Source organism: Enoplosus armatus, chromosome 17, assembly GCF_043641665.1.
Source record: "Enoplosus armatus isolate fEnoArm2 chromosome 17, fEnoArm2.hap1, whole genome shotgun sequence".
Classification (NCBI taxonomy): Eukaryota; Metazoa; Chordata; class Actinopteri; order Centrarchiformes; family Enoplosidae; genus Enoplosus; species Enoplosus armatus.
This window is the reverse complement of record NC_092196.1, coordinates 15,257,933-15,279,792: the sequence shown is the minus strand read 5'-3', so window position 1 is coordinate 15,279,792 and position 21,860 is coordinate 15,257,933. Positions and strand designations below refer to the sequence as shown.

The following is a 21,860-nucleotide window of genomic DNA, read 5'->3' as shown; positions in this document are numbered from 1 at the left end:
ATTCTGCATTCATATGCAGCCCCATTTACCCGCCATGACAGAGTGGCAAATTACATGAACATTCTTCAGCTGAATAATGTCGCAAACAGCGAGACTCATTACTTTCCTTGATTCAAGAGTAGTTCTTTGGCTAATCTGTTGTGCAGTGTCAAGAGCTGATTTTGATTAGCTGGCTAGCAGAGTGAGAAAGTCGGTTTACTGTTGCCATGGAAAACTGTGTTTCACACATTGATCATCTCACCATTTCAAAAGAGGATTTTGCTCCAGTAAGGTTCTAATACTTTTCTAATGATACTGAATCAAAGCAATCACAATGATCAAGACATGTATGAACCAGATGCCCTGTGAAGGAGAGAAACATGTGTGCTAACACTTGCCTTTGTTGCTGTTTTGTTACTGTGCTCATTAAGATTTAACAGGGGGAAAAAAAATCTATTTAGCCACATGACCAACTGTTTGCTCTTTGCATTGCAAATGTTACAGATAAAAGGGTTTAAATGAACTATAGAAAGAGCACAATGTACCTGTAATGCACTTTTTTATTTGCAAGTGAAGATGCACCTGAATTTAAACTAATATCAACGATACACACTGCCACTTATTTATTGTTTATATCAGCTGCCACACTTTTAAGGGTAGTGTTTAGTTTGTGATGGGTGGAGAGTAACTGACTTACGGACTACATATTTAGTCCCAAGGAATGAATGAATGATTGCACACTGATATGCGGTGTTGCACTGCTTTAACTTTAACAGGAAAGTGGATGCCGGTTTGGTGTGTGAAAGGGTTAAGTGCATCCCACCTCTGGCTCTGCCTCGACAGCGTCACTGTTAACAGGCCGGCCTCTATCAGGAGGGATGCAGCAGGCATTACCACAGACAGGTATCACTACAGCCAGGATGAATGAGGACAAGAACGAAGGTGGATATTAACATATCCTCTCATTAGCATATTAACAGTGTGCATGAAAATGTGGCCCCATCTCATGCCTCAATTAAACTACACTTGAATTCCAAGGTCACTGCTACATTAACTCTGATCCTCCAAAAAGTCTAAATAAATCAGTTTCTCAAAGCACAATATGTGATATATATTCACTCTGAAAAAAGAGGGTCAACAATGTGAGGGCGTTATTTTGTCAGTAAGTAAGTGTTTTTGTGGGAGTGTGAGGGTGTTTGTTGTATTTTCTAATTATTTTCTCGTGCTTTGTGCTTGTGCTGAGATCACAGAGATATCGCTGACTGAAACTCTTCTATAATATTCACAAAAATGAAACAGAATAATAAAAAAAATGATGAAGGTGTGACTAAATGCTACATGTTGTCAGCAGAGAGATGGTGTCATATTATTAAGGATGGGACAATTAAAATAAGAAGTTTCAACTGCATTTGCATTTGGCTCCACAGTCAGTGTCACAGACAGATTTGTCCCTTTCACTGTTTTGAACAGTAGTTTGACAGATGGGGAGGACTGGGCCGAGCGTAGGTTAACATACGCTAAGGCAGGATGGTAATTCCCATATCTGTGCAGAGGCACACTGTTTACATAATATTCCAAAGGGAGTTGTGAACTGCATGCTGCATGCTATTTAATATAATTCACTCCACAATTTCCACATTACTGGGCATGCAAACAGCTCACTTTAATCATGAGTGAGTCATACAGTATATAAATAAAGCAGGAGGGTAAACCATATATAGGCAGGGTTAAGAAGGTTCAGCTGCTGTTCATCGAAACGCTAGAACACGCAGGACATGTGATTGCAACTTTTAACGTGTCATGGCTGTTGGTACCAGGCTCCCAGAAACAGGCACGCTGTAGTGTCTACATTTAACTGAGAATAGCGTGATAAACTAAAACACACCATTTCACGGCATGGCTCATAATTCAAAAGAAAAAGCTGAAATTGTCTTGGTGTGTCACATACAACACGATAAAACATTGAATGAATTATAAAAGCTTAAATTTCAAGGTTAAATGTTGCAGAATGAGGGGAAGAATGCAGTTGTACACTCCTGTTCTAATTGCTGTATACAGTATACAAGTACCCCTTGCAACGCATCTCATTTGTTTCAAATATTCAGTGAAATTGCACATCTATCGATGTGTTGCACCGACAGGCTGTCAGTTTGAGGAATGCTTTGTCATAGTCAGGCCCATGGGCAGTGTGAATTGAGTTGCACAGCTGGAGTTATGTTAAACGTAAGGCGAAGTGACAGAAATGCTAATCAAGTATCAAAACTGACACTGCATTCCCATCGATGCACATCAGACCTTCAATGATTTATTAGTCAAAGTGAAAGCATGTGTCACTGTGTTGAGTGCTCATGGGTAAACACAGCTCTCGCCAAGGTGCACCACTTAGCAGCTCCCCCCCTCCGCTTCCCATCGAGCATGAACAGCACCCTCCACGAGGGCCGCTGATAGTTGAAGAGTAACTTTCAGAACAGGTAAGCCACACGCAATATATCTAAGCAAGTCACTTAGAGTGTACTAAAGGGCTATTATAAGAGCAGAAGGTAGAAGGGGGATACTTCAAATGGGTTCTTCTGCTGAGTAAGCCTTGCCGCCCTCCCCCTTGCCGACTCCCATTCCCTTCCTGTCCCCAGATCAGAGAGGGGACGGTGAGCTGCAGCAGACCCCAATTATCAGGCCGTCATTCACAATCCTTCATTTACCTCCTCAATCGCTGCTCACTACTGCATTCATTTTAGTCAGGATATTCCTGCCAGAGCCTTGGGGAACCGGGGGTGGAGAGGTTAAAGACTCCACAGAGCATCTGAGTTTTGGCATAAGAACCGAGGGGACGAGACATAAAAGACAGAGAGCTCTGCTTTTTCCCATACTGGGTATTATTTGCATCATGGACAGAGGAAGAAAGTTGTCTGTTTGCTGTGTCTCCACTTTGGTGTTGCCAATTAATTCTGAATTTCTTTGTGAGTGGATTGCTGGAACAGGGCCTGGTTTGATGGATAAACAATGCTCCAGTGCATAATTTAGTTGAGCATAGAAGTGAAAACATAAGATCCATTCACTCTCACTCTCTCAGTTGTATTCTTAGCATCCACTTAAACTGACTGCGGGGTTGTAATGAGATTATTGTGATTGAACAGCTGAAAAACTGATAATTGGACACTTTTATTTTGTCACTCAAATGTTTGCAACATCACCAGGAATTGCAAAATCTAAATATATGACATGTAATCACACCTGCTCCCCCCTATGCATTAAAGAATATCACATACAGTGATAAATATTGGAATAGCTGCTTTCTGAATAATTCATACATCTTAACATCTGAGAGAATGCCCGCCCCCGCCAAGTCATTTCATTGGCCGCCTTGCAAATCAAGATGAAGTCCCTGCTGCCAAGTTTTGCAGCTATAGTGTGCTTGTTCATTTTTAATAGAAAGGGGAGAAAAAATAGAATAGCTAATGATGTTGATTATTCAGTTGGGCAGACCAACATGTTTGGTTTTCCTTGAGAAAATAATGAATCATCTAAGAATCATGGACTTCCCATATAGAGGATACTGTTCTCATGTATGTGTCAGCAGACACACATTCATACACACACACACACACACACACACACACACACACGATTATTGTCCAAGGATCTTCTTTGCATTAAATTTGTTTGTTACCATTAACAAGATTCCATTGTTCGTGTTGCAGAATCTTTGATTACTTCAGAAGAGAAGAGGTTGGAATTAATATTCTACTCTGGGAAAAAAAAAAAAAAACATAATTATATACCATGAATAATAGTATGTATTTGTTTCTTCTAGGCTTTTTCTTTTACTCTTGGGGAGCAGTTATGTGAATATGATGCCTGCTTTTCTCTGTTACAGTATGGACAGTATGAGCTGTTGTTGCATGAGAGTAGCCCGGAGCAATTTATGCTTTCATGTGAAAAGCGAAGGGGAGAATGTAGTGGGAGATTAATGGTACATAAACAATATAAATGACTTTGTAAGCATAGAACCGGTGTCCCTTATATGTTTTTTTCTATCTTCATGCATTTATTTAGTAGAGAAGATATTTGGCATCATTCAAAGTTTAATCTCAAAAGACACACGAGGGTTTTGATTTCACATTTGCACTTGAATAAAACGAAAGGTGCTTGCTATGGTTGATTATACACGGCCAAATCAAGATAAACACACGCTGACAACAATAATAATTCTTCTGTCTGACCACATCCGTATCATCAGATGATGAAATGAAATCTGATATGTATGTGCAGAAACCAGGCTGCTGCAAAGGCAAATCATCTGGCACCGTACTGCTCGCTGAGAATGACTCATTTTACCTTTTGTTTCATTTCAAACAGGTTAGTTACAAACCTGAATCGCACATGCTGGGCACAAATTTACTATCGTGTTTATGTTACGCCACCGCCTTGATATGGTGTTTGTTTGTCTGCATTCTTTCATGAAATCATCTAAAAAAAAAAAAGAAAAGGAAAGAATCATTTATTGAAGAGTTTTCCAAGTGAGCGAACATTACATGGACTTATGAATCTTCCACAAATCAATTTGAGGGCCTCTGAGGATTTCTAATGGAATGCAAATGTAAGTATCCCAAAGAGAATAGTACCTTTAATTAATTTGGACATGGACCACACATTTTGGACTTTGGATTGAGGTGTAAACAGATGTTTGGCAATATACCTCCTCTATGTAATAAAGATGTCCCCATTGCACTCCCAAATAGCTCCAATATGCAAGTGAGGAAATACACAGTGTGCCCTGATTTATTTGCTGTTATTAATGGGGCGGTGTTGAAGGAAGTGGTCTGTGGCTGCCAGCACAATATCTGACCTCTGAGAGTGCATTAAATCAAAGCATTAGGGAATGCAGTAATAAAGAGGCCAGCTAAGGCATTGAACCTGCTCCAAAACAAACAACCCACAACACTATGAGGCAGAAATCACACCCAGAGGCTTCTCTCATACAGAGGAAGCCAACATGGAAGTCCACCATCATGTGTCAGCACAACTGTTCATTCTCAAATGTTGTAAGTTTAGGTATCAAGCGACTTTTTTTCTTCTAAAAATAAAACAGATTCAATTAGACAAGTTGTTTATCGGAGCAGTGGAATTACATTTTGCGTTCTTTCGTCAATCTGGGCACAAGTGCAAACTCACGATGATATTATGGGTATAGCGGGAAAAGTTAAAAGATCACCAAAGTCATCATGATTCATCATCTGGAAGGAAGACTGAATGTCTGTATAACATTTTGTGCCATTGAGATATTTCACTGGATAGGTGAACATTTTGACGTGATGACGGCACTAGAAGAAAGGTTAAGGGATCATTAGAGTCATTACAATTCAACCCATTGGGGACCATGAATATCTACTTGCATGACAATCTATCAAAGTTGCCGACCAGCTGACAGACCAACATTCCCAGTAGCTATGCCGCTAGCATGGCTAAAAGGACCAAAACCTGACACAAAGCTGACATTGGTCAGCTAACTTCTTTTGGAATGACTTAACTACAAACTGGGCATAGAGAGGCTTCAACATAAGCATGCATTCTTTGAGTTCTTTGACAGTGAAGCCAATTGGGCCAAATGTACGTATAATGTATGTATTCACTTTCTCATATTTGTGTCACAGCAATGTCAAGTTGTTGCTGTTGCTCATTCAAACATTTAATATGGAACTGTGCCACTGTGTAGAGCATCTCATCTGCCTGAAACATTGTTCTTGTTAAGCCTGTTGAACAAGTTTTAAACTAGTAGCAGAGCCAGCAATTCTTCAGAGGTAAAATCACAACAATTACAGTTTACTATAACTTCTTCTAAATTTCTTAACAAATTTCCCCAAAGATCACAATAATGCCTCTAAATGAGTTTTTCAGTTGTCAAGACTTTACAGTGACGTGTTAATTTGGTCAACAGTTGTGCGCAGACACCCGGCAACCATCTGCTCCACAACTTTTCCTCTCACAGACTTAATAGTCATTACGGCCAAGACCGTGCGTCACCTCAATTACTGTATTTCCCCTGAGCCGTTGCTATATGCAAAAAGTCTTTAGATGCAGCCCCCACATGGCTGAACACTCTCTTGACTCCTACTCACATCTACTTGATCTGTCTGTCAACTCACAATGTTTGCACGAGGCTTTACACTTCTATTGACTCACACACTCTGCCAATGGTCTAGAAAGCTCATGTATAGTATATGCTCGGTATATTTGAGTTTATTTGCTTCAGCAGTTATTGCGTAACACCTAAAGTTCCTTGTAACCGTGACACTAACTGAAAAATGAAATGCCGCTTTGGCCTGATGGAGGAGAACATGACTACATGTGGTCTTAAGTACTTCACCACCTTTGCTAAATGTGCACATGTAATTGTTCTACGATTTAGGAATTCAGAAATTATACCTTACATGTTTTAAGGATGCCTTCATGGTGGATGACAGTCAAAATTCTATGTAGAGAGGTGTCTGCTGTGTACAAGATTTCATAGAGATTCAATCAACTTTGCTGGAAAAAATGGTGAGAAACTAGTTTTGCTAAACAAAAGGTTTTCATCGAAGAAGAGTCTTAAAAGGCTCTTGGTCTCGTGACATTATGTTATACAATATTCTTTAAGTTTGAAGAAATTAAGTAGCACATTGTAAATAAGCTGCATTTTTGCCTCCACATTTGACTTGTAAATAATAAAAATAAATGTATCTTTTTGTACATTTAATACACAGGCTATCAACTCATTCATCTGTTTCACATGGCATCCATAGCATTCATAATCACACGCCAAATGCAGAGTGTGTCGTCTGATGTGGTGGTTTCACATGAACCCTGTGTTCCCACAGTAGTATACAGGATAATGAGGTTGCCTACTACCATGAACTACATTAAAATGCATACATTGCTAGATATACTGTAATTCCCCTCTATCACATTTCCATATTTCCCCCACCTGGCTTCATAGATAAGAGAAGAGCAAACTGTTCACTTCTGTTAAAACAATGCTTATTCCTTAAACTTCCTCCAGTCACAGATATTCTACCATGTATAGTAGTCGGTGGTGAGGGATTTTCTATTGTTTTACATGCTCAAAGCTCCAAGACCTGACATTCTTTTTTGTAATTGCGTCAAAACAATGGGAGGCTGGATGATTACATTAATTTTCACCGCACGATTTCTCTGGCGACTTTCAGAAATTGACAGAACGTGCAGTGGACATTGTTTTGCTTTTCAGATTTCGGGCTTTCAGAAGTTGAAAAAAATGACTTGGGAAACAAAAAGCAATGAAGTCATGGAGAAAAAGAGTCATGTCTCACTCTGTGGGTTAGCACTTATCCAGGGCAGGGGGCATAGCCCCTCTGATGTCAAAGTGTCTGTGCAACTCACTCTCTCATTATAAGTCTGAATAATTTGCCACCGCACTTCCGCATACATTCCTCTGTGAAGTAAAGAATGGCAAACCTCTGAAAATGTATTTTACTGTTGAATCAGAATCAAAAATATTTTATTGATCCCTGGGGGGATATTGTACATTCTGCATTTATAAAGAAATGTAATTCTAAATTATGTTTTTAAAAGAAAACATTTGCTGAATCGCTGGAGAGCAATTACAATAGATTGGTTTGATAAATGTTTGAGGCAGTAGTTCTAAATCCAAGCCCTCTGGACCTAAAGGCCTGCTGGTTTTCACTCTGAACATGTAATCAGGAAGTGGTTTACACCTGGGACGCCAGGTGAAGGCAATTACCTGCAATCAACTACCTGGCAGGATAGAGGCAAGCAGTGCTTTGGGTCCTAAAGAGCAGAGCAGCAGTGAAAATAGTGGTATATTTTGAGATGAGAGGAATTCTCAGAAGGCATTAATGCATTCTTGTGTGATGATGCTTAATGTTTATGTTTAAACCAAGGCATTCCTCCATTAGTTAACAAAATTATAAAAAGGGTACCCTACACTCTGGTACCCAACCACATACAAGAAAGGTATGAACATACAATCTGCGACAAGTTGACAGCCTCTAACAATCATGGCTGTACTATACATGAGAAATCCATACAAACGAGTTGCATGTCCATTAAAATATCCCCACAAATAAAGATATTTTAAAATAAGTAGCTGCCATTGTGCCACTGTGTGATGATCCACCTGTTCAGATGTGACAATACAACACAAGGACCGTGAAATAACACGAAGAAACATATGCGCATTACAACCAAGGCAAATGACGCTATATATTATGAAACTCGAGGTGTGAAATTCCTTCCTCTGGTATTGCTCCGTTGCTTAACTAATTATCATGGCACATTAATTTTCTAAACCCCGAAGACTTTGTTGAGTTTACCCAATGTGCAGAGCGTACGTGTTTATTCCTGTAAAAATGAGGTGTATTACAAAACAAATTTAAGAGAAAGTAATTCGCTCTGAGCTGAGACGACACAGAGCCAGCAGCTGCTGGGACGGCTTCATTTGTATTCTACAGATTGTATCAGAAATTTGGAAAATGTTAATTGGAGACAATGTGTTAAGAGGCAGATATGGTCTGACATGTAGCCAACATAATAGTATTAAGGATTAATTAATTATTACAATATGCTGAGGGTGACAACAGAATGCCATCCTCAATACATAGAAATACATAATAGATAAAAAGATAGCAGTGAATGCTAAACATTTGCTTGGGCAAATATGCTGGAGTGCCTTTCAGCTGACACATTGAAATCAAAAGGCACTGCTTCCCTGCATCAGACAGTGGACATGTTGACAAAGCCCTCATTTATTACAGATTCCCGGCCTGGCGAGCATAGCCCCAGCGTGACGCTGATTAGAGGGCTTGTACGAAATAAGCTTGAGAGCCCCATTTCACCACAAACCTATATTCATTTAGTTCTGCAGATTTATACATCCAGCTATCTAGGCACGAAAATCCAGCATGACATGAGAGTGTATTCTGCCCTTTTGAAAAGGGGGTTAATCTCTCTTTCTTTCATGAAGAAACCTCAATCTTACAGTGACCAGCACGTCTCATATGATGCAGCGGCTGAAGCAATAAATTGAATTAAATAAACCCATTAGTTACAGCAGATACCTTCTCACCTCGGCCCAGATACACTTTCATGGTGAGTTGGTCCCTTATAAAGACCAGAGGACACAGCTTAAGATTGTGATTGTGAAAGTGACCTTGAGTCAAAAGACAGAAAGCATGTCCTTGTTCATTACGCAAATCAATTAAGACAGCCTGTTTGCTGCACAGCGCAGCCCCAGTGTGTTCTGCAGGTGTTTAAAAGCAAATGTATGCTCATTCAAAAATCAATTCATAGTTGGGATTCAGCCTCCTCCTGTCTTGTAGGCATGAAACAAACCAGAGGTCGATTAGAGTAGAGAGCGACTATTGGGAGATTCACAGTGGACGTACTTAAAATGCATGGAATGACTAACCAAGCGCAGTTCACATGAACTTCCTTGTGAAAAAAGACCCAGAGAGAAGTCAAGGATTCTAATCCTGCAGCAGCTCAAAGCAGACTGCTACGTTTTTATAGTTTTTGTCCCTGACAGACTCCTCAAATAAAACACACCGGATTTTGGCCCTTGTTTTTATATCCATAGTAAAGAAGTTGCTGCTTACTGACAAACGTTAATGGCTGACTAAGGTTAGAAAAGTTTGACGACATTTTTTCATTATTATTTTATTGAGAGAGTAGAGGCACATTATAGACAGCAATCAATATAATCTTGCAGATTTTAGTGATGCATGTACATCATTTTACTCAAAATGGCTGAAATGGCATTACATGAAAAATGACTATCAATGGATTATTTTATTTTGGAAAACATTTGTTTACTCTGTAAGTCACTTCAGAAAACACTGGTGTAGGCTGTATTCGTTGGTGTATGTAAACGTGGTTTGTGAATGTTGGCTTTACAGCAGAATGAAACTGAATTCTCCCCATTAGCCCTTTGGCAGCACTAACTCTGTATTATGAGCATCATTTCAACTAAAAGTGTTACCAATTTTTGCCTTTGTCTGAATCACAATTCATTTCTGATTTTATTGTGTGTGGTTGTGTGGTGCATTGTACATAGAAGACAATATATCACACATATCAAAAGCCCCACAAGGGAAGAGTTGGCTTCATGGTTGAGAGCAGGTAACAACAACCTTATTAGAAAGGCAGAACACGTCAACTCTCTTCTAAATCTCTAATGCCAATAATCCAAATTATCCAGGGAAAACAATCACCTCCTGATACAGCCATTAGCAATTAGCATAATCCCTAAAAGCGTCCTTTTGCATTTCATTGGCTTAATCCAAGTCTCAGTGGAGTTTGGCAAATGCCACAGCTTGTGTTAATGACTTCAAACATACCAAATGCGCCGAGAGTGCTGGTGGCAGAGATTTTTCATCACGGAGTTATGAAATCAGGATTTTACTGATTGAAGAATTCCTCTTCAAAGTGCCAGTCAATCCAGCTCGGCAGCATCTCTACTGTATGTAAGAAGTGTGTTGAGTGCAGTTTACACATCTAATACTCAGCTCATACATTGTTTCACACTGTGCTAAAATTATTCTAACGGAATACCCCATGGTGATTTGAGGGAAAGAAAGAGCATGAATAAGTAAACAACATAAAGCGATGAGAAACTTCAAAGGCGATGGGACAATCACAGCAAACAAGATCCTGGAAGCCAATGAATGTGTTTGTCTTTGTTTGTGACAGTGACTCAGGGGTGTAAACAGAGGAATTAGCTCGCACCTCCGGAGTCTCAACACATCACAGAGCCATAATTGAATTAAGTCTGTCAGGTTGTTGCTGAACTGTAGAGGCTATGAAGAGCACGAGATACATTTGGCTCCAAAGATCACCACTATAAATGGTCCTAACTTTTAATTTCCCTCAAATCCTTGAAAAAAAAAAAATCAGTAATTGGTGAAAAATGGCTGAAATGGAATCTATGTTTAGCAGCCAGCGTCAGATGCTAATTTCTGTGCTTTCACAGGGTTTTCTTGATGGGAAAAAAAGCCATATGCTGCATATTGCTGCATATGTCTACTGCGTAATGGTCATGATAATTCTGTCTATTCTAGTGGGAGAAGCCAACATTTTCACCAGCCCATCCCTCCGCATAAATAGTACAGAAACACCTATCAGCTCATGGACACACATTTGAAACATACTCCCAGCAGTCCCTGCATCTTGGCTTCATGACCATTCCTGTCAGGGTTTTCCCTTTGACTGAACAAATGCATCAGCTTGTGTCATGAGACCACATCCCTCGCAGCCAATAAAGAGCATGAGCAGCGCAAGTGCTCCAGGAGATGTGGAAGGAAAATTGGAATCTTGACAAGTATGATTGACATGCGTATTTGTCCCAAGGTAGTCTTATTTGCAGAGATTTAAAGACGTCCGTAAACCAGCATTCTGCCGAACACAATCATTGTTCCTCCAGACTAGAAGCACATCACGGCAATTCTGTTACATGCAAATAATCTTTTGGGAGAGATGAATCCCTTTGAGCATAAAATGACTTCAGCTTATACTTTATTTTGGGTCCAAAATAAATAATTTAACAGATGAAGCTATGTCTTTCATTTTCAGACAATCTGTCCATGTCATGGAACAAAAACACAAGCCTAAGTCCTCCCTTCTATCCCAGCAACAACGGAGGAGAAGGCTGCTCTGAATTTTATCTGGCTCTTTTGATGGACACAAAAATAAAGTGGATATGAGCCTTGATGGTGAACCATAACCCACGGCCACTTCATAGCAATGGAAGAGGAAAAAACCGGTGAATTAAATTCTAACCATAAGTAAAATAGACTTCCACTTGAAAGCATTGGAGTGTAGCTACAGCAGGGCAAGAGAAAGAGATGAATGTGTGTGTGAGAGAGGAGGGATGCACATGAATTCTGAACAGGACTAAAGGCAGGATGAAATTGGCTATACCCATTAACTGCTCATGAGGTTTTTTTCTCCATATGCAAAAAGGATGGAGCGGCATTACTTCTTCCATAATTCCCATGTTACAATACCAATTGCTAGAATAAGATCAAACCAATCTGTAATCCTGGTATGGAATGAACACAGGGGCCTCTATGCAGCCAAAACAAAACACCAGTGAAAGGAAAAAGCTCCTGAAAGGTAATTCAGCACTGTGCTCTCTACAGTATGTGTTGATCCACTGTATTAGGATATTTGCTGCAGAAAATATGAAACCTGGAGAATAGTGTTGTAGTGGTTGTACTAATTAGCTGTGCTGAAATAGTTGCAGCTTTGTGGCTGTACTTGTTGAAAATCAAATCTACGGTGTATTACAAAAGGAAAAATTTCACCTGAGATTTCAATAATTCAAAACCGGATGATGTTGATAACTTCGAACAAATCTGTGATGGTCCATCTGCAGAAAAGGGTATTCAACTGGGAAAGTGCTTCTAGTGCAACCCTGTCTCCTGCAAATTCCATTTATACTTCTAATTTACAACTGCAAATACATTTAGCAGGAAAAGTATTTTGCCGCCTGAATAACGTATTTAGGTACAAAATGAGGAAACGCTTTTAATGAACATATAAGATAAGATAATCCTTTACTGATTCCCCAGAGGGGGAATTCGGGTGTTACAGCAGCACAAAGACAGATATAAGTGCAGATAAACAGAGAAACTTCAAATAAACTAGATCAATTCTAAGTATATAAAATAAAATAAACAAGAGCAATTAAATCGAAACTCAAACTTACAGGCAATAGCAGTACACATACGGTATCCACAAATGGTGTTGAACGTGAACAGATAGTGGCATAGTGGTGTGATTAGTAGCAGCAAAGTCAGCAGATTATAGTACACCTATGAACAGAAGTGGCAAAATGTTCATACTGCAGGTGCAAAACAATGCATGTCATTTGAGTTCCTCCATTCGTTGCAACTATACAACAGTTATTTTGAATGGTTTACATTTGTGGCCTTGGTTAGATATTAGAAGAGGCAACACTGAATTCAATTTCTCTTAAAGGAATAGTTTGACGAGTTAGATGAGATGATCTATAACACAGTCGTGTCTGTACGCTAAATATGTAGCTGGAGCCAGATGCCAGTTAGCTGAGCTTAGCACAAAGGCTGGAAACAGGGGGAAACAGCTAGTCTGGCTCTGTCAATGCAACAAAATCCGCCTACCAGCCTCTCTAAAGCTCACTAATTAACATGTTTTGTTTAATTCGTACAAAAAACGAAGCCAAGAAATCGTCTGGCACATAACCTCCTGTAAAATGGCGATTTGTCATGTTTACACTTTGATTTTTGTACGGATTAACACAACCAGATGTAACGTGTTACTTAGCTTCTGAACATCAACACAACTTAGTGAACATCTAAAATAAAATATTATAATGGATCCCCTCAGGGTTTCCAACAGATGTTTGGCCTAGGACACCAACATGTCCAGAAACGGCCCGGCACATAAAAAACATTGAACCGATTTCCAATGAATAAATAATAAACCCATAAATACACGCACAGCTTACATGCAGCGCATACCATTAATGATTCATGTAACTTGATCTAATCACGTATATATGTGGATGTGCAGTTTTACCGTTTTTTACTGCACTCACTGGTACTTCACCATTACACTTGACAATCAGCTGCATGTTTGATAATCACAGAGGAGTGCCTTTTTACCATCAGAAGTTACTTCTCACTCATGCACAAGATGACGTCATCATTTTGTTGATTCAACAGGGTGGACGGGAATAACATCGCAGTATAGAAGTCTTACTGTTCAATACCTTGATTTATGTGCTCCTGTGTGTGAGGTCGTGGGACATGATGTGTTATATTCTTGTGCTATGCTGCATCTAAAGAGATGCTCAAACAAGATATTAACATGATTGCTCCTGTGGTAACTGGAACCTCAGAGCTTCATGTTGCTTGGGAGTTTAATCAAGTGGAAAGAGGGTGGGCAACGAGAAAGACTGTACTGAAGCGGTCCACTCTCTAGACAGCACAGGGGGACGCTGCTAATTAAAAAGTTTAATTCCACAACTGCAGCACTGGCATCAGAGCACTCAGAGGTGCGTCCTTGTGAGTCTTGGCGCCGTCTTATCAGGCGTAAGCAGATTCTGCCATGTTGGGAAGGAGCGGGACAGGGATGCGCTGCAGCAGCACACAGGCCCAGCTGGAAGGGATGGCATCCTGCCTGCTCGGTGATCAGGCCCACCTTGTGCTTTCCCATCTCCCCACTGAGTGGAGTCACGGGCTCCCAGTCAGGTGGCAAAAGTCAGGGGCTAAGCTGCCCACGGAGCAGCTGAGAGAGGGAAAGCAGGGCTAAACAAGGGATAAACGCTGGATTTAGACTTTCTGCTGCTGGGCTCGGCAGTGGATCCATGTCTCCATTACACACCTCCTGTCACCGGGTCCTGTCTTACGACCGGAGGTTGCAGGTACACTAAAGCCGGTGCTGCAGCACACACTGTTCCTTCAAAGTCCCACGACAGCTGAATCAGACGTGATACACTGACACTGTCTCCATGAATAGACTTTAATATATAAAAAGAGATGGGAATTTTCCACAATGCAGTACAAAGAACGGATACGTGTCTTTGATAAGGTGAGGAGTGAACGCACACTAGCGTATGACCTTGGTCGAGGTAAAAGTTTTGTAGCTGTGCAGGAGCTATTGATTAGAACGCATTACAACTCACACAAAGAGAAAAGTCCTTGGCAATGGCAAGGCTCATTCCAGAACATCCAATGAAAGGCCACATCTTATGAAGCATTAAGAAAAGATGATTGAAGTCAGCAACAAAAATAAAATAGTTTCCGAGTGTGCTGGAATAAAAACAATGTCTGCTGGGACTAATCACCACGGAGCTGGAAGCTATCGCTGACTCGTTTCTCAACACAGGGACGTAGCCCTGAAAGGATAAGAACACCGCTCCAAAGATTTATAGGCACATCCCCTCTACTTTTATTGCAAAGGGGGTTAAAGTGTCATTTTAATAACACAAAGATATTAAAGCTTGCAAACCTCAGTAAAACGTCGGGCCTGGTTCACAGTTAGCTGATTTATCTCATGTATAAATACTTTCCAGAGGAGACAAAGGATACACAGGAAATGTTGAACGCTGAACAGGTGATTTTTCTCACATGTTGACCAGAGATATCTAAATTGCAGGTGACTTCATTATCTTCTTGGATTTTCAAATCCCTTCTTATTCATTAATGCCGGTAAATGAGCCTCAGGAGTTTGTGCAGTGAGATGAAAGTCACGAAACTACTTCAAACTAAAGTTGTTTAGATTATGACCTGCTGTTGCTTCATCTTTTTCTCCTTAATATATGCTTTGAATTTAGTGCTGCCAAGTGCCGACTGTGGGGCTATGATTTTGATAAATGATGTATTCACCTCATAAACAGGTGAGCTTGGCAATAAATCCTTTAACACTGGGTCAAATCCATAGAGACTGTGGTGAAACTGTGGTGTTACAGAAGGTGGCAGCTGTGGTGTGCTGACAGAGCGATAAGTTATTCAGGACATCTGCACTTCTATTACAGAGAGGGACAAGTGTTTCTCCGCACATGGCTGTATTGTCTTTTCTCCTGGCTGCTGTTACCTTGGAGTATACACTCTTAGTGGCAGTTATTTGATAAAGTACAATATATAAATCGATTTTATATCCTGTTAAGTCTTACACTGAGAAACTTTACGAGAGAAGTATAATTTATGGCTTTTGGCCAATTATTGTGGGACCGGACGTGAGTGTAAGACTTCAAACAGGACTGTTCATAACAGATTAAATGGATGGACTAGTCATGGATTGTGTTTCAACTCATGTTAGTTCTTTTATTATACTTCTTTTATTTGAAGCACAGAATGTGTTTTTCTGTGGAGTAGATGTTAATAGTGTGTATTTAACCTCTCAGATGATTGAATATGAATTAAGCTGCATGGTCCACAATGACCTGATGAAATCCTGTTGAATCAGCTTTGAATCACAATGAAATGCATCTGTATTGTTTCAGATTGTTGATTCTTTTTAAATTAGAGACAAAGTCAATGATGCCACCTGTATATTTTACATTATTGTTGCTCGTTTTGCATAACAGAGTTCACACAAGCTTTCTTCCGTGTAGGATCGTTTTCAGAAAGTGGATGTCTTAAAGTAGGTACACACACACACACACACACACACACACACACACTAGAAGCACAAGGACACAGAGACAGAGTTACTTGAATTTTTCAGATCAGTGTTTCTCATTCATATCTATGAATTGCACACAGAATTTGGTTCTGTATGTAGCTGTATCTCTCACTCTTGTATCGATTTTTCGATAAGTATCAGTTCAACTTTGCACCTCCGGCAGACACAGATACTGATCATCCCAAAGCCTAAAGTTAGAACACCAACATATAAAGTATGAAATGCACTTTTCATTACCTTGAACATTAGCTTTTGCTCATAAAGTACAGAGATGTCTGAGGACACATCCAAGCTTCAACATTTAGAATTACATAATTCCACTATTTCTCAGCACAATTGCTCCATACAAGAGTCTTTCAGTGTGAAGAAAGCCTTTCTTACTCCATGTGAAAAGACTTACACCTTGCTGACTGTCCAGTTCACACATCAATGCAGAGCAGAATTCCATTGAGCCTCAGCAGATGAGAAACCTCATGCCTCCCGCTGTATTATTTGACCAGGTCACACATGCTTTTCAACTGGAATTAATCTGAAACAGACAATCTGACGCTTTTCAAAATGGTGTTATTTTTTACAATGTGGAAGGCCGATACTGCCACTGTTAATCTGCAAGTTAAGTCGAATGTTAAATTGCTTGAAATTTTCCTATTTTCCTATTTTGCAATGTAATCGTGTAACTGTTTTTAAATCAGAAAAAGAACTGCTCTGTCAACAAGGTTCCACTGTACGTGATCATGCCATGTTTTTCTATCTGTCTCAAATAATTATTATAATACACAGCAATATTTTTTGTTCTTTCTAGGTTCTCGCTCTGGCAGTTGCTCCTTTCACACCCTATTTGTTAACACTAATGTAAACGCTATTTGTTTGACATTTTGCAAAAATGCAGAAAATACCAAGCAGTCAGCCTCACTAATAAGCCCTCATTAGTCCGGTCACTAACTGGTGTGGATTCCTGCTGAGAATGCTGACCCACAGCAGGCATAAATCTTCACGTATGATCGATAATCAATGACAATCTTTAGCACAATTTATGAGGCACATTATCTTTCCACTAAAGTATATGAACACTGGCAACTGAGCTGGAGTAACATTTGCTGTATTGCTCATCATGCATCAAACGTTTCCTATTCCAGGATGGGCGTTTGCACCAGGTTGAGGCATGCTCAAGACAACAGATAAGTTAAATCCTCGCGGTGGTGGCTCATCCTCTTTTCTCCGAAATAGAGGCAACATTAGAAGCGCCAATTGGCTGTTGAAAGTCCTCTGTGTACGGTAATGATGGCACTACATTGCTAATTGCTTGTTCAAGTAAGCCCAAAACACACTGGAGAAACTGTCCAAGAGTGCTAAAAACAGGAAAGCAACACCAATCACCAATCTGGGCCCGTCTATGGAGGCTCATACCAGACTCACAATAACTTGGAGACCTGATGTGAATATTAGATGTCTGCTGGATTTGTGCAGATTTTGTTATGGACATGGAACTCTATATACATATAAATACAACATAAAAATACAAGAAAGCATTGTTTTCCTTCCACGTCCATACTCTGAGTCTGTACTCTGATTATATATGATGAACTTCCTGCTTAGTATCTTAATCTTATTAGTTCTTAGTTACTTTTTCTCACTTTGCTAAATTCCCCCAGTTGCCAACTATGTCAATAATGGGTCCATTTCCTCGTATGGAGAAATAATCCCCTATATAATAAACGTACAACCTTTACACACTATAAACTGACAAGTAGTTGCCTGTATTTACTCCAGCGAGAGCCTGGCGGTTGTAGAATAGGAGGACGCGCTGCTGCTGCCGACATAACAGAGCACATACTTCCTTTTTTCTTCCACTGTCACTGACGTTTGACCATGTTTACCAGGAGAATGACAACATCCTTAGAGGAGCTGATTCTTTATGATACGGCTGATATGCCAATGCCATAGAAAAATGACAACTGTACAACTCCTGGACAGAGAGGTGCATTTCTCTTAATGAGGTTTCTGGAGCAGAAAGGTGTACACTAAATGTTCAAGATTCAACTGAAAAGTGGCATAAACACATGTTTCCAGTGTGTTCACAAATTAATTTAACATCAAAGTCTCTCTACTGATCTACAGGCTTATTCAAGTGGACTAACCCTACTACCCAACAAACCAACTGACCTTTAGTGAACCACACAGTGCTGCAGTGGAAAGGGCTCCAGGCGAGCCTGAATGAACCCACACTGTATATTCTCACTTCATGGCAGGTTCTTTAATTCACAGCTCAAAACTCAATGAAACTTCCCTTCATCGTGTTTCCTTTCTTCCAGAGCATCACACAAAGTAAGAGAGAAACACAATCCCAATTCTTCCTGAAACTCACTAAACCTGAATATGTATAGGATAAACTGTAAAGACAAATATCACCGGTCAATACACACTTCTAGTTCAATAACACACAGATTTGATTCACTGTGATGAGAACAGACTGAAGGAGCATTCAAGTACATGTAAGATGCCTTTGGATAACATTCCCCGTAGTTTGTGTACCATATCCATCAAAACGTGGAGCAGGTGTTACTAAGACAGAACCAAATTTATGAATCACATTTTATTGAGATTACTAGTCTCATCCAAACACACCAAAGTCAAATGGTTGCAAACATCTGTAACTGATCATAATTTCACTTCCATTAAGTGCACATTAGCCAGAGCATCACATACAGAGAAGAGAGATGCAGTATAATACATCATTTAGAAACAAACAAACAAACAAACGTGGTCTGAATGAATTTTTATATCAGTGTCTGGTGTCTGATATAGTGGCTCAACTCATGATTACTTTTAACTGTTTAACCACCAACTTTAAATGGCTGCACCCATTGCTGCACCCATTGCTGCCTGTATATGTTTTTCCCTCCTGAACGCACCATTCTGAGGTGATCGTTCTACACAGGACAATAAAATGAAGGCTGCTTTAGGGATTTGTTTGGCTTAGGGGCCCTAAAACACACGAGCCACACGTATTATTGTTTATGTAAGCATGTCATCCTCCTGTCCAATGAGCCTTTCAGCGTGAGCGTAATGAAACAGCTTGCATTAACACAGGCTAAATGAACAGCCGAGAGCTCCCATGTCTATGCAGCAAGATGAAAGCAGATGCTCCGCAAACCCAAACACCAGCGTAACAGATCCGGTTCTACGGAGAAACAGAAGGGACCTTGAGTCAGCGTCGTTCTCATCAGCTCATTGACTCCATTAGAAAGTCTTGAATTCCCCTGGTCAAACATCATAATGTGAGAACAACGTCTAACTGAGCCATGACCAACTGACCATGAACGAACCCTCAAATTGATTTTTCCTCCCGTAAACACGGCAATGATAAACAGGTTCTTCTCTGGCTAATAAACCTGGGCTCAAAGTGAATGTCAACCATCACACACACACACGAGAGGTGATGTAAACATTTCACGCTCCTATGAGAAGGTGTTTCAGAAAATACAGCACTTAGATAGATTATATGCAATTGAAATACAGGAGGTGCTCTGGTAATTGATGGGTTGAATGTTCAGTGAAGGAGAGAATACTTTGGGTAAACGCCATGGGGGAAAAAAAGACCTCCTCTTTAAATACTTACTACAACATATTATATGTGATATGCAGTTCAAGATGTATCACATAAAAATGTGCCCTCTAAAAGAACTCCCTCCCTCTGTTTTCATCTGTGAGCATGACTGTGCATGTGTGTATGAGACTGTGAGGGAAACTAAAACTGAGGGATAAGGAACTGAATAATAAGCCAATTTGGCAAATATAGAAATGACCAACTTTAAATGAAATATCTGATATGAGCATCATGTGATTATTGTCTCACTGTGTGTTGTGTATTTCATTTTCACTAGTGGATACAGGAACCAACACGAAGCACACAATCACTGTCAAAATACTAAAACATTTTCTTTTGAGACTAAAGAACAAAAGAATCAGACGTTAAAATAAACTGCACAGTGACTTCTGTGTGTGTTTGCGTGCCACTATGTGTCTGCAAATATTTCGTATCCCTGTTTAAGGTCTAACTAACTTTGTGACAGAACATCTCTTGATATAAGACAGAGAGACCTGCTGTTTAAAACCACAGTGGATCTTCAAATGGGGTTCAATGTATATAAGAATACACACCTTATGATTCAGAGGTGAAAACTGTTCAACTACTAGGTCCATACGCAGTTGTATACTCTGCCAATAAGACTCTCAACACAAGATTATAGACTTCATTCAGTTACTGTTTCAGCCTGTTAAAGGACCATAACCAGTTTCTACAAATCATGTGTGCATTACTAACCACTTTTCAAAGCTGCTGTTCAGGATGTTTGAATGTACTTTCAGCAGCCAGTGCTTTTCGTTTGTGTCACTAAAGGCAAAATAAAAATCAACGTGCAGAGACTTGAAACTTGCCTGAGTGAGATCCACATAATCCCATCCACAGTGAACAGAGAAAGGCTGAGTTTGTTTTTATCAGAAGCAAAAATGATCTTGTGATAAAGTGGCTGGAAGTGCAGAGACTGAAAAGTTTGCATCACCAGGCAGCAATACAGCTAGAAACAAGTAGGCAGACATGATATTCACTGTGATTGATCAGCTCTCCTGAGCAGGTTTGAAGTCTCTCGCAAATAGATTTTCTTACATCCCACAAATGAATGAAGAGCAGTGGCTCTGAAGCTGCAAACACGCGTTGAGAACTGTAAAACACAGTAAACACAGTGCAACAGTAAACAGACTATTAAAGACTGAAACGGCAACTCACCGGTACCAGTCCAGCCCCTTCTCGTAGTTCCTGTCAAAGAAATGTGGCTCATTCCCGACGGCTCTGACGTCCGGGTGCACCCTGAGAGCCTCCAGCAGGGCTCTGGTCCCCCCTTTCTTCACCCCGATGATGATGGCTTGGGGAAGTTTCTTCTCTCCGTAATCCATGGTGCAGTTCACCCTGAGTTCGCTGTCCGTGGTACTGAATTCCTGGTGCTCCCTCTCCAGCGCGGTGGTGTGAAACGCCGCCGCAGATTTAGTTGGAGACGCCTGAGTCCTAATCCACTCCACTGTCCTTTGTTCGGCCTCAGCATGATCCTTCACGGTGGAAACCGCGGTGGTTCTCTCGGCCTCCGTGAATTCGGTAAAGCCCTGGGAGGCGGAATAAAGTTTCTCCCTCAATGTCACAAAAGTTGTCTCCTCCGTCACCAGCCTCCCTTGATACACGTAGTTCTCTTGCAGCGGGAACTGCAGCGAGTTGTAGCAGCTCATCAAGCTATAGAACAGGTATGTGACAGAGAGGGAGAGGGTGAACATGAATAAGATTTTCCGGGGCACTTTAGAGGTGAAAACCGAAGTGCTGGACCAAAATGCCATCTCTGATAGCAGTGATCCTCTCAAAGAAGTGGCCAGACATGTTTCCACCCCGAGTCTTGCATGGACAAAATCAACAGCAATAATCAGTCACTATCAGCGCTGCTCCAGCTAAAAAAGCGTGAAGCTGGACCAAACCAACGGTATCCAAGCAAACCGCATATTTATAAGGATAGCCGGGAAACAGATCGTTGAAATTCTGGAAGAATATCGCGTCCCTTTTCTTGAGTATCGATTTCTTATTCCAAGGCTGACAGACAATGTCACAATTTATTGGACTGAACTTGCAGATTTGAGAGGCT

General features: G+C 40.4%; 1 protein-coding gene across 1 annotated transcript in view; it reads right to left on the bottom strand.

The window, feature by feature from the left end:
* hs3st4 (heparan sulfate (glucosamine) 3-O-sulfotransferase 4) overlaps positions 1-21,561 on the bottom strand; it is a 66,594-nt gene extending 45,033 nt beyond the window's left edge. The window contains exon 1 of the mRNA XM_070922903.1: positions 20,966-21,561. Within this exon, the coding sequence (XP_070779004.1) occupies positions 20,966-21,561 (596 nt within the window). The remainder of the gene's footprint in view (positions 1-20,965) is intronic.
* Between the last annotated feature and the right edge of the window lie 299 nt (positions 21,562-21,860).